The 13559-nt window shown below is 39.4% G+C and overlaps 1 protein-coding gene across 1 annotated transcript in view; it reads left to right on the top strand.

Moving 5' to 3' along the window:
• LOC149236486 (tRNA (carboxymethyluridine(34)-5-O)-methyltransferase-like) overlaps positions 1–13559 on the top strand; it is a 130706-nt gene that overhangs the window by 75197 nt on the left and 41950 nt on the right. The window contains exon 2 of the mRNA XM_089372405.1: positions 720–1809. Coding sequence (XP_089228531.1) covers positions 720–1809 — 1090 coding nt within the window. The remainder of the gene's footprint in view (positions 1–719; positions 1810–13559) is intronic.

Here is a 13559-nt window from a genome sequence, read left to right as displayed (position 1 = left end):
TGAGTACTAAGTATCAACTTTCAAAGAGTGGATTAATGAACATGCAACAATATCAAAAGGTACAGATATAATTGATATTATTCCTTATAGAGCCATTCATTGAAGCTTTTGAAGGTACAGGAGAAAGAATGACAAAATTCATTGTAAACAACTAGCTAATGAACTTTAGAGGAATCTATATGACTGAAAATTCAATGAGAAAGAATAAACTTTTTCAATTTTATTTTACAACTTTTGCAATAGAGGAGAAATTGTTTGATGAGAGCTCATAGAAATTGATAAAGAAATTTATGTTATCATACTTATAACTGAATCCCACCATCTTGACCACCCTTTCTTCTTTTGTCTTTTCCTATCTGACTTTTTTTGTCTTGCTAGATTTTAGATAAGTTTGCATACTTCTAATAACTTCAATGACTAAGTGGTGTCAGTTTAGACTTTGTACTTTTGGTTGGACGTCTTTTCTCTTTTAGCAGGCTTGTTTTGGACCCTGATATCCATCTGTATGGTCTTCTAAGGCTTCTCTTGTAGACTTTATGAAGGGATTAGAGTCCATGCAAGAGGACAAGGGGAGAAACATCAAGGAACTCATCAAGTTCTATGATTTCAATAATTCAAGACAGATTCTCTTTCTCAATTTAGCATGGTAACAATTTCTAATTTGGCCAACTGAGAAGCTAGTTATGTACTGTTCTGATTCATTTTTTATGTCATTTCAGAGAAGACTGATGGGGAAGGTCTTGTTTTGGCACATGCAAACCCAAGTGCAGGACCTGTTTCAACGGAAGATATAAGAAGTATACCCTACAGCTCTCTTGAAAAGAAAGCGATATTATCTTCTAATCACTATCAAATGGATGCTGCTAATTATAGTCCAGCAGTGACTGGCGGAAATCTTCAGATACAGCAGACCCCATTCTCAAATAAAAAGGAGGAATATCTTGATAGTACCAAATCTACTCCAGATATTGAAAAGAAATATGTTCACAGTGTTTATGATGCTATTGCACCTCACTTCAGTTCTACAAGATTTGCTAAGTGGCCAAAAGTAGCCAAGTTTCTTGAATCATTAACACCAGGGTCGATTGTTTTAGATGCAGGATGCGGGAATGGAAAGTATTTAGGTTTTAATCCAAATTGTTTTTTCATAGGCTGTGATATAAGTTCTCCCTTGATCAGCATTTGTGCAAACAGAGGACATGAAGTTTTAGTTGCAGATGCACTCAATCTTCCTTACAAAACTGGGTTTGGTGATGCTGCAATATCAATAGCTGTTCTGCATCATCTTAGTACTGAAGAGCGCAGGAAAAGGGCAATAGAGGAACTTGTTAGAATAGTTTGTAAGGGAGGAAGGATTCTGATAACTGTCTGGGCTGTTGAGCAAGAAGACAGGGCATTGCTTACAAAGTGGACCCCTCTTACTGACAAATACACGGAAGAGTGGGTAGAACCCACTAGCAATTTTGGATCTCGCTCATCAACTGCTTCTTTAGCAAGCATTCAGGAAACAGAGCATTATAACTCCAGTGATTTGGAGACCCAGAACAACAATAGTGAAGAACATGAACAAGCATATTCTCCCAGTGAACAGCATCGAAGATTCCAATTGCCTGACACCGAGAGGTCTACAGTTGAAAGCGAGAGAGAGCAAGAATATTTTGTACCATGGCATTTACCTTACCACCGTGCAGAGATTAGCGGGGCCTTTGCTTCTGCTATTTCAAGTGGGTTTGCAAAGCGGGATGATAAAAAGGGGGCTGTCATCTACAATCGTTATTACCATGTATTTGCTGAGGGGGAGCTTGAAAGGTATATTAATCTGACTTTTTAATTCTATCATTTAAGTTTCCAAATCATCCATATATCACTGATCAAATACTCCGAAATTCAATATTAATGTACTTTTGTTGCTCAATGTCCAATTTTTTTTGTTTTTTCAATTATTTTCTTTATTATCCTTTACTGTTTTTTCGCTTTGAGGATATATATATGATAATATTGCCACTTTTTGCTACCTGCATTTTATTTATGTACCGGGTTGGATTTAAGATATGTGGTGGACTCCAGTTAGTGAAAAAAGTTTATTCTATGCATTGAAAATGTTAGTAATTCTGTTGCATAGGTTGAGAATGCATTGGTAAAAGAGATAAATCTATCCTGGTATCGGGGCTGTACTTTTGAACTTTTTCATGCCTTCTTTCCCACCTAAACAAGAAGACATGTCTTTTGAAGGGCTCATTTCTCAAGCTTTCCCAAGTTTTCCATTGAACTATCTAAGAAGGCTTTTAATAGTTGATTTGAGTTTTCAGCTGCCTACTTTCCTTTCATAGAAAGTCAAGACCTCATTCTCTACTCATGTTGTATTCTTGGTTAAATATGTTTCAACTGGCCATGCAATATTTACAAAGTTCATTTCATGCTTATTCCTGTATGTGTAAATTTTAGTACCTTATTTATTTCTGCTGTAAATAGTTTTGTTGCTAGCACGGGAAGGCTATATAGGCCTTGGGATGCCAACTTCAGTTTCAGTGTGGTTCACTCTCAGTCTCTGTAGCCTGCTGTGACTCGTAACTCCTGACAACATTATATGGCCTTGATGTTTTTGACAATATCCTTGACAGTGAGATTGTGAGCTTGTTAACAGTATGACAGTGTCAGTGTCATATGACAATATGTAAGTAACCTTGTTAACAATGAGAATATATAAATGTCACTTGCTTGTATGACAGTGACCTTTGATATAACCTTGATGGTTAACAGTGACAGTAACCCTAGATATGGCAGTGAACTATTATGACAGTGACAATAGCCTTATATGGCAATACCCTCTGATATGGTAGTTAATGTATGATGGTGACTTTGGTAGAGGACAATGATCTACATGTATGGCAGTTACCTTGTTGTATGGTAGAAAACTTGATGAATGACATGGCATTAATCTTGTATGGAAGTGACCTTGTTGATGACCGACAAAGACAATGACAGTTACAGTACCTTGGATATGGAAGGAACTCTCTTGGACTTATTTCGTTCAGTTCACAAATGAAGTTGTGAGCCGACTTGGGTTGGCCCTAAGAGGCCTGTTGTGATTGATGTATCTCATTATACTTTGTATCTCAGCTGTGTGAAAATTTCTAAATAGAAATCTTACTGCAGTGATTAATATTATTTCTTCTACTTATTATTCCAGAAATAAGTTATTCACAGTGTTCTTACAGCAACTATCGAAATATATTCTACTGCAACCTTCACAATTAAAATATTGCAGAAAGTAAATGTAAGGAAAAATACTGGTACACATACAATCACAATGACACAATTATTTTTGGACAATCGTCCCCGGGAAAACCCAATGTGGGAAAAACCAGTGCAACAGATGAGGGTTTCTTTATTATTCTTCAACAAATTCTCATGTACAAATTACAACCAGCAAAACAGGAGTGAGAAATCCTGACAATTTTCTGATCCAGGTGAAGTACTCCTCTTCCTCAGAATTCTTCTGCGTCCCTCTGCATCAAACTTCTCACACTGGTCCAGCGTCTAACTGCCCACGCAAGCTCTCCATCAATTTGCCTCTGCGCTGCCTCTCTCTGCGTCACCTTGGTCCTGCTCTGTGTTTTGCTGCCTTGCACTCTCGAAAGATGCTGATGCCCCCTCTTCCTTTCTCACCTGCAACTCTCACTCTGATTCGATTTTCTCTTGCTGAACTTCGACCAGTGAGAAAACCGATCTTACTTGGGTAACTGAGTATTTGCCTTTGGTGTGTTCTCTAAGTGCCCATCAAGCCTCCTCTTATAATCCTCTCGTTGATAAATCAATGACCCATATTAGATACTTATCAATGGCAAGGATCATATTGACTTGATCTCTGCCTTCTTCTAGAAGTTTCACCCATAGTTTAGATTAATACCCATTAATTATTTTAATTTCATAAGTTTAGACTTAGGGTCCCATTAAAAATAATTAATTATTTTAATAAAACTGTCTAAGAGTGGAATTTTCCAGAATGATTTTTGGGTATTGGAAAATGCATGTGTTTAAGCCTCCCTGCAAATTTTGAGACTTAGAGCACATCCAATGCTACCAGAAATCAACACTCCCTCTTAGCGAGGAATGTGTTCTAGTTATGCTTCCAACTGAAGCATCACATTGTTCTGTAACATCTCCCTCTGCGTTGCTAATGTCTGACACGCTGTCCACCAACCTCTATGCAAATGCTGCATCTGTACTGCTGTTGACCTTGCTACTGTCAACACTGCATCCATACTGCAACTCCCTCTGAATTTCTTCATTTGTGCTACTGTTGGCACTGCCACTGCCAACTGTCCCTGCACTGCAAACTACTGCTGCTACTGAAATGAATTTTCTACCATACTCTTTGAACTGAGTGAACTTAGCTCTTTCGAGAACCTTTGTGAGTATATCAACTAACCTGCTCTCCTATGGGGACATACTGTAGCTGTATTGCCCCACACTGAACACAGTCTCTGATAAAGTGACTTCAGATATCTATGTGTATCGAACGATCATGAAATTTTGGATTCTCAGAGAGTTTGATACAACTCTGATTATCACAGTAAACCCTGGTCGCCTCCATCCTTTCTCTGAACAAGCTCACAAGCAATTTTATGAGCCATATAGCTTCGCACGTAGCTGTGCTAGTTGCCATTTATTTTGCTTCTGCTGAGCTCAGAGCTACCGATTTCTGCTTCTTGCTGCACCAAGATATCATCCCTGATCCAACACTGAAGCAATACCCCGAGGTATTTTTCGGTCTACTGAACTAACTGCCCATGCTACATCTGTGAACCCATTCAATCTGACGTCATCCCTTTGGGAGTATTTCAACCCGTATCCGACTGTTCTGCGCACATACCTAAGAATGTGCTTGGCTGCTACCCAATGCACCTTTTTTGGTTCTACCATGAACTGACTAAGAGTGTTGACAACAAAGCAAATGTCCAGCCTAGTGTTCACCAGATACATGAGCGACCTAATGAGCTGCCTGTACAAGGTGGGGTCTACTTCCTTGTCTCCTGATGCATCTATTTTCTTCCAGTTGGTGATCATGGGAGTAGCCATGGGTCGACAATCTTGCATTCTGAATCTCTTCAGAATTTTTGTAGCATATCTTCCTTGGCCAAGGAAAATCTCCCCATTCTTCTGCCAAACTTCCAACCCTAGAAAATAATGCATCAACCCCATGTCCTTCATGTTGAATTCAACTTCAAGATTCTTCTTGCAATCCTATATGAGCATGGATGACCCAGTTAGGAACAGAGCATCTACATATAATACCATATTAAAGTGGCTCATTCTCTACCATCAAATAATAGAGATTGGGATCAACATTACTCTTGACAAATCCCAATTGCTGCAAGTAACTATCAATCTGACCATACCATGCTCTGGGTGTCTTCTTGAGCCCATACAGAGCTTTCTTTAATTTGCAAACATGAGTTTTCTTCTCATGAGTTTCGAAGCCTTCGGGTTGTTCTATATACACCTCCTCTTCTATCACCTCGTTCAAGAATGTTGTCTTGACATCCATCTGGTGAATCTCCCATCCCATTTGAGCTGCTAGAGATATAACAGATCTGATAGAGGTGTATCGAGCAACTGGGGCAAAGGTCTCTTCATAGTCTATTCCTTCTTTCTGAGCATACCCCTTTGCCACGAACCTTGCCTTGTACTTCTCTATACTGCCATCTGCAACATACTTGATCTTGTAGATCCATCATGATCCTACAATTGATCTATTTTCTGGTCTAGGCACTACTTCCCAAACATCATTCGTCATGATAGAGTTGTATTCTTCTACCATGGCACCCACCCATGCTTGGTGTTGAACAACTTCCTGAAAGCTAGAGGGTTCTTCAATCGAAGCTACCAATGCTTGGTATCTGTCAGGTTGTCTACACTGCCTTTTCTTAGTTCTAGGAGCTCCAAAAAACTCCTCTGCGTCCCTCTGTGCCTGTCATACTTCTCTGCTGGTTCTACCACCAGTGGTGGGAGGCTCAACCAACTCCTTCTCTTGATCTTGTTGTTCCATCTGCTAAGAACTATTTGCATTTCCTCCTTCTGAGGAGATACTGGTACTAGTCACTATACTTGATCCAGGTGTCTGTCCTCCTGCTTGTCCTCCTTGCTGCCCCTGTTGCTCTTGGACTAATGGAACATCTCCTGACTGATCTTTTGCAGGCATCTCACGAGATTTCCTGAAAGCTCTATCCTCCATGAACTTTGCATCCTGTCTCACTACAATCTTCCTGCTACTAGGAATGTAGATTCTGTATGACTTTGAGGTCTCGCTATATCCTACGAGATACCTCTTTTCGATAGTCGAATTCAGTTTACTGCATTTCTCATCTGGACCGTGACAATAAGCTACACTTCCGAATATTCTGAGATGATTGACTTTCGACTTCTTCCCTGTGAAGACCCCTTCGGGTGTTATCTTCCCCAATGCTCTATGAGGAGTTCTATTATGGAAATACACTGCTGTGTTGCAAGCTTCTGCCCATAGATACCTAGGTAGATCTTGATCATACAACATCGCTTTGGCTGCCCAACAATAGTTCTATTTTTCCGTTCTGCTACTCCATTATGCTCCAGATTATATGGAGTTGTCCATTCTCTTTTGATGCCCTCCTTTGCGTAGAAATTTGTGAAGTCTTTGTCTATATATTCTCCACCATTATTTGAATGCAATACCTTTCTCTTTTTCATTGTCATATTTGCAACAAGAGTTTTGAACTCTCGGAAATGATCAATGACCTCATCCTTGGTTTTTAAGAAATAGATCTAGGTTTTTCTGGAGTGATCATCGATAAAGATGACGAAGTATTCACCACCACTAAGAGCTCTTGTGGACGTAGGACCATAAATATCTGAGTGTATCAATCCTAATACACATTCTGCTCTATTGTTACTTTTGGAAAAAGATGCTTTAGCATACTTCCCTAGTACACATTCTCGACATAAGTCAACATGTTCACTACTAAGGACTGGTACTCCTGTAACAGTCTCTTTGAGCATCCTCAGTGCTCCATGGTGTAAGTGCCCCATTCGCCTGTGCCATAATTCATGTCGCTCCTTCTCACCATTGTAGTTGCTGCCTATCAGTGCCATTGGTGACTCAAGTTGCAATCTATACAACTTGTTGCTTCGAATCCCAATTTGCCTTTTCTTCTTCTAGCTTGGATGCTTGACGTATACTTTCTTTCCCATGAAGTATACATCATATCCCTTGTCCTGTAACTGGGACACTGAAATCAAGTTCATTTCTAATCTTGGCACATGCAGAACGTTGGTGGCTCGGATGCTGGTCCCTGCTTCTGTCTGAAATGCTATGGTGCCTCTCCCTACTGGAGTACATTTCGTTCTGTTTCCCATAGTGATTTGGAAGTCCATTTGTTCTTCTTGATAGCTCGAGAAATGTTCTTGTACTTCAGTCATATGGGCTAAAGCCCCGCTATCAATGTACCAAACATCTGCTGATGTTGAATTTGCTAGGCATGCAAATTCTTCATGTAATTTGATAGATAATTCTGAGACACTTTGAGTATCCATATTGTGCCAATTTCCGACGCTAACTTGTCCTAGCAATTGCTGTAGGAAAAACTGCGTCCCACTTGAGACAACCCCTCTCGCTGAATCTTCTGCTGCGTTGTTCCTTCTACCATTGACAAATTTCGATCGGAAAGACTTACCTCTCTGTCGACTCAGAGAGAGTTTTCCCACGAAATCTAATCCACTTGGCTTTGAACTGCGCAAGCCCCTTGGAGATTCGAATTACTGCCCCTGCAAGAATTTCAAATTCCTTCCCTCCTTCAACACTGGGTCTTTCGACTTCTGCTTTCCCTTAGCTTTGATACCATGTGAAAATTTCTAAATAAAAATCCTACTGCAGTGTAATATTATTTCTTCTACTTATTATTTTAGAAATAAGTTATTCACAGTGTTCTTACAACAAATATCGAAATATATTCTACTGCAGCCTTCACAATTAAAATATTGCAGAAAGTAAATGTAAGGAAAAATACGGGCACACATGCAATCACAATGACAATTATTTTTGGACAATCATCCCCGAAAAAACCCGATGTGGAAAAACCAGTGCAGCAGATGAGCGTTTCTTTATTATTCTTCAACAAATTCTCATGTACAAATTACAACCAACAAAACAGGATTGAGAAATTTTACAGACGGTTCCTGACAATTTTCTGATCTAGGTGAAGTACTCCCCTTCCCCGGAATCCTTATGCGTCCCTCTGCGTCAAACTTCTCACATTGGTCCAACGTCTAGCTGCCCATGTAGGCTCTGTGTCAATCTGCCTCTGCGCTGCTTATTTCTACATCACCCTGGTCATGCTCTGCGTCTTGCTGCCTTGCACTCTCGAAAGATGCTGATGCCCTCTCTTCCTTTATCACCTGTAACTCTCCCTCTGATTCGATTTTCTCTTGCCGAATTTCGACTAGTGATAAAGTCAATCTTACTCGGGTCACTGAGTATCTACCTCTGGTGTGTTCTCTAAGCGCCCATCAAGTTCCTCTTATAATCCTCTCGTTGATCAATCAACGATGCAAATTAGATTCTAATCAATGGCTAGGATCATATTGACTTGATCTCCACCTTCTTGTTGAAGTTTCACCCACAGTTTAGATTAATACCCATTAATTATTTTAATTTCCTAAGTTTAGACTTAGGGTCCCATTAAAAATAATTAATTATTTTAATAAAACTATCTCTGGTTAGAATTTCCGAAAACGATTGCTGGGTATTGGAGAATGCATGTGTCCAAGTCTCCCTGCAAATTTTGAGACTTAGAGCACATCCGATGCTACCAGAAATCAACAAGCTGAACCTTGATGAGTATCTAATAGAAGAAGAATCTGGTTGGGTTTTACCCCTTGTGGGGTTTTTCCCAAGTCTCTGACCTAAATCCCGGTGTCTCCAAGAGCAAATCCTTGAGCCCCAAAAGAAGATTTGATTAAAACGAAATATTGTAATTATTGATTTGATTTGGGGAAAGCATTTGGAAAATATTATTAATATTATTTGAAGAAATTTTTTTCCCTCCATATTATAAAGTCGACTTCAAGGCTTCATGTTGGCCCCTCTAAAAGGTCATGACACTTCGTCAATAATAAATAACTATAAATACCCTTTTGGGTTTATCTCCAAAAAGGAAGTTCGATGTTCTAAGAATTTCAGAGGCTCCTCTCTGGGATTTCTCGCTCAAAATTTCTCTTCGCTCTACCTCAAGAGGACTCTCTCTCTTCGAACTGGTTATAGGACTTCATTCCTCAGGTCCCTCTCACTCTGACCTCTTCCCTCTCGCACTGATGGCTACAGGATTCTCGCATTGGTATGGCATCTCTGTAACAACATGATTTCCTACCAACTCGCATCACTGTTATAGATCAACTCCTCAGAGAGTATATTGCCTCTGTGATTCGTATGATGGCATGAGACTATATCTTGATTGGTCTCGGCTCGATTTAATTTATACGATATATGTTAGTCCCGACACAATGTTTGTTTGATTGGTCTCTGCGATAAATATATGATTAGTCATCGATTGGTCTCGACACATTGAGTACTGCAATATGGCATGGTATGTCATGATTGGCATCGCAAAGTTGTATGTCTTTGCACTGCTATATTGCCTATATATATATATATTGTATGTTTGAAAGTCTCGACATTGCAAAGTATGTTATGTCTCTCAACATGATCTTGGCTCTACATATATGGTTTCGGTATTGTTACACATGATCTCTCTCTAGCGTATATGGCGTATATGTATGATCTCGCTTCATGTATGCTCTTAGCATGAATGGCATCACATGTTGGCATCTCTGTATTACACCTCTGCTTAAGTCCTCATCACCGTAGTCTCATTTCTCGGCATAGTAATCTCGATAGTGGCATATGTATGTGGGTCTTGAAATAGTTCCTTGGCAAAATGGTCTCAACACTACTATGGTCTCTGCACAACTAAATGTTATGGTCTCGCCCCAACTGTTATATATATATATGAATGTTCTTGCCCAATAGTATATACGATCTCGACAATTCTGCAGTATGATAGCTCAATAGCAATACATTGTTGTAGTGGCTACATTTCTCATTACACAATGGCTAAAGTTGTGATTTTTAGTGGTGTCACTTGATACAGTGACAATAAAGACCCTTGAAAGTAATGGATGGCAGAAGTGACCACGATTCTATGGCATGTTATATTGAACTTATCGCATTTAGTTCACAAACGAAGTTGTGAACTGTACTAGGTTGGCCCTAGGACACTTTATGCATTAATATATCTCGCGATGGATGTATTTTATATCTTACCCCTTGTGGGGTTTTGCCTGAGCCTACGACCAAATCATAGTTTCCCTATTTGTGCATGCTTTTCTTCTGATGTTTCTTTTATTGTTCTGCTGTGTTGTTGATGATATTGTTCTTTCTACATAAATTGCTGATGATGTTTTGATATAATGCGGTGAATGAAATATGTAAATTTTGAAAATGAAATTATCTAAAGCAAAGAACAATATAGCCCTATGAAATAACATGGTATCAAAGCTGGGCTGAAGAAAAGCCATTGAGATCACCATTGTGAAGACACCAGTGAATAAGTGAAAGAGATGGCAAAGACCTAAAAGAATGCTAGGGTTTGAAGGATGTTGAAAAGTGTAACTAGGTTTGGTCTTCATAATGACATGTAATTATGATTTTATGTAATGTGATGTAAAGAAGAAAAATAAAATTATTATTGACTTGCTTCATGGGTTTCATGAGCAAGAGATTTTGTTTTCGAGTCAAGACTCCCATTAAGAGTCTTCAGGAATTATTTATCATCTAGTCATAAAATGATAGTCATTTTCATGTAATGAAGTCATTTTACACTTTGTAAAAGGTCAAATTTGTCTATGTAAAGTATCCTCCAAGATCTTGTCACCTATCCTCTTCAAGTCGACCTACAACGAAGCAAGAACATGCTAGAAGAAGTCGGCCTAACCTCCAACAATCATGTCGGCCTAAAGGACATGGAATGAGGTGTATATATAAGCACACTTGACCTCCATTAGGGGCAAGTAACTCGCCTTGATTTCGGTGAAGTAGAAGTCTGAAGAAGAGGTAAAGAGAAGTGCAAAGAAGAGGCTACGAAGCAGAAGTGCGAAGAAGACATAAGAAGGTTTCTTCTGGGACTGAGAAGAAGGTATAACGAATGTGGAGTTTCTTTTGGGATAACAAAGGTGGTTTCTTCGGGCTATAGAAAAGAAGATATTCTTTTGGGATCAACGCAGGAGAGGTTTCTTCTAGGATCAGCGAAGGAGAGGTTTCTTCTTGGCAAGTGAAGGAGAATTTCTTTTGGAAGGATTATTCTGGGAGATTATAGCTCTTGGGAGTCTCAATTGGGAACATAAGTGGCAAGGTCATCTAGTACAAGGTTCATCATACATTTGTCAAAAACCTCTGCTGATAGGGATACTTTAAATCCTCAAGATTCTCTGATGGAATCTTCATTGAAAGGTTCACCGATCATGAGGAAAAGAAAGTGTTTCATCAAGAATTCCAATCTTGTGGAATTCATGGGATGATGGTATGATGACATAAATGTGAAGCAGTTCAAGGGATTGAAGCTCTTTCAATCAAGGAAGATGCTGCAGGAAGTTTGGATGACCCAAAAGAAAAATGAGGTATGCATGCTTACATTTGATATTGTGGAAGTCATGTCATATGGTTGCAGGTAACATGGATCAATGCTCTAGAGCATGATCAAAAGAAAGGATCTCCTCCCTTAAAGGAATGCAAGAATGCATGGGTCACACATTCACTAGATGAAATCAACATAATATGTCCTCATATGAAGTATGAGGTGGTTGACTACAATTGAGGAACTTTGATTGGAAGCTCCTAGGAATGTAATGTGCGAAGAAAGGAAGGAAGAGATCATGGAATATGCAACCATGGTAAAGGCAATCAACATCCGAAAGACCAAGAAGATTTGACTAGGATATCTCCATGGAAGATATGAAGACTTTGACGGAGCCTGAAAAAGAAAGAGACCCTTGACAATATATATATCTTTGGGAGATGTGTCGATATGTATGTAGGATGTTGATGCAAACTACAAGATGTCATGATGGAGGACCATCACAAAGGTAATGTTGATTTTAATGTTCATTCCTTTATTTTTAAACAAATATCTGGACCAGTTTATGTAGGGCTGCCGAGGAAAGATCTATGCATATCTTCCACCACTGATGCACATGTAGTAGGATGAAATATCCTTAAGTATACATGGCATGAAGGAAGGCCAAATATGGACTGATGGATCACTTTCCTATATTGACATGGTTGACTCATGGATGGTCGGTGCCCTATGTAGAAGTCCCAAACATGAAGACTCCTAGATAACAAAAATAAGTTCATGACATCATGAGGAGGTGTTCTTCAAGCAGTTGGTTGTCCCATTATCTCCACTTGATGAGCTGCTATAGGTCCCTAAGTAAGAGGGAGCCTGTAAACAAGTTTATTACTTGGAAGAAACTTAGAGATTCCTAAGCCAAGAGGGAGCTTAGGTACATTCCTTCTGTAAGAATGAGTATATTACTTTATTGGAATAACTATGTCCTCCCTAATTAAGAGGGAGAGATAGACGCATCATTCTTGTCTTCACTTGGGAAGACAAAATGGAGGATTGGGTAAGCATCTGGCATTTCATGCTCTTTGAGGATGTATTAGGGCATCCAAGATAAGAGTAGTCGTTGAGGACCGATATTCTTTGAGGACTGGGAATCCAAGATAAGAATAGTCTTGGTGGAACACACCTTGAGAACTCGGGTGGGGTATGTTTCGAGAGAGATAATGATGAGGGTGTCTATACATCATTGGTCTCGCCAACATTGTGCTCGGATCTCGTGGAGAGATAGAGCTGTTAGTCAAGGCCTTGCTATGTGACAATGCTGGTTGATATGATGCTATACAAATGGGTTACCAATCCGATTCTTCTTATGAGAAATTCTTCAGATTGAGAATGACCAAGTACCATTATGAATACCTCCCTAGTTAAGAGGGAGTGTTGAAAAGTAACTAGGTTCGGTCTTCATAATGACATGTGTAATTGTGATTTTATGTAATTGATGAAAATAAAGAAAAAAAAATATTATTATGCTTGTCTCATGGGTTTCATGAGCAAGAAATTTTATTTTAGTAATGATTCCCATTGTGAGCCTTTAGGATTAAGTCATCTTGTCACTTCTAGGTGGAATTTCCAAAAACGATTTATGGGTTTTGGAGATCTCATGTATTCTAGCCTCTCCACCAAATTTTGTGGCTATAACACATTCGATGCTACATAAACTAACACTCCCTCTTAGCGAGGACTGTGTTCTCTCCAACTAGTGCTCAACAACTCATGCTGCAATCCGCTGCATCCTGCTGCTACAACACCTTGTTTCTATATCACCTCTGTCACGCTGCTGATGTCTGGCTACTATTTCCCACCAACCACTGCGCAACTCTGATGCTGCATCTGTGCTTCTGC

The sequence above is a fragment of the Pinus tabuliformis genome, chromosome 8, assembly GCF_031772625.1.
Source record: "Pinus tabuliformis cultivar Carrire ecotype Pingquan chromosome 8, CPIR1, whole genome shotgun sequence".
NCBI lineage: Eukaryota > Viridiplantae > Streptophyta > Pinopsida > Pinales > Pinaceae > Pinus > Pinus tabuliformis.
This window is presented reverse-complemented; position numbering and strand designations above follow the sequence as displayed.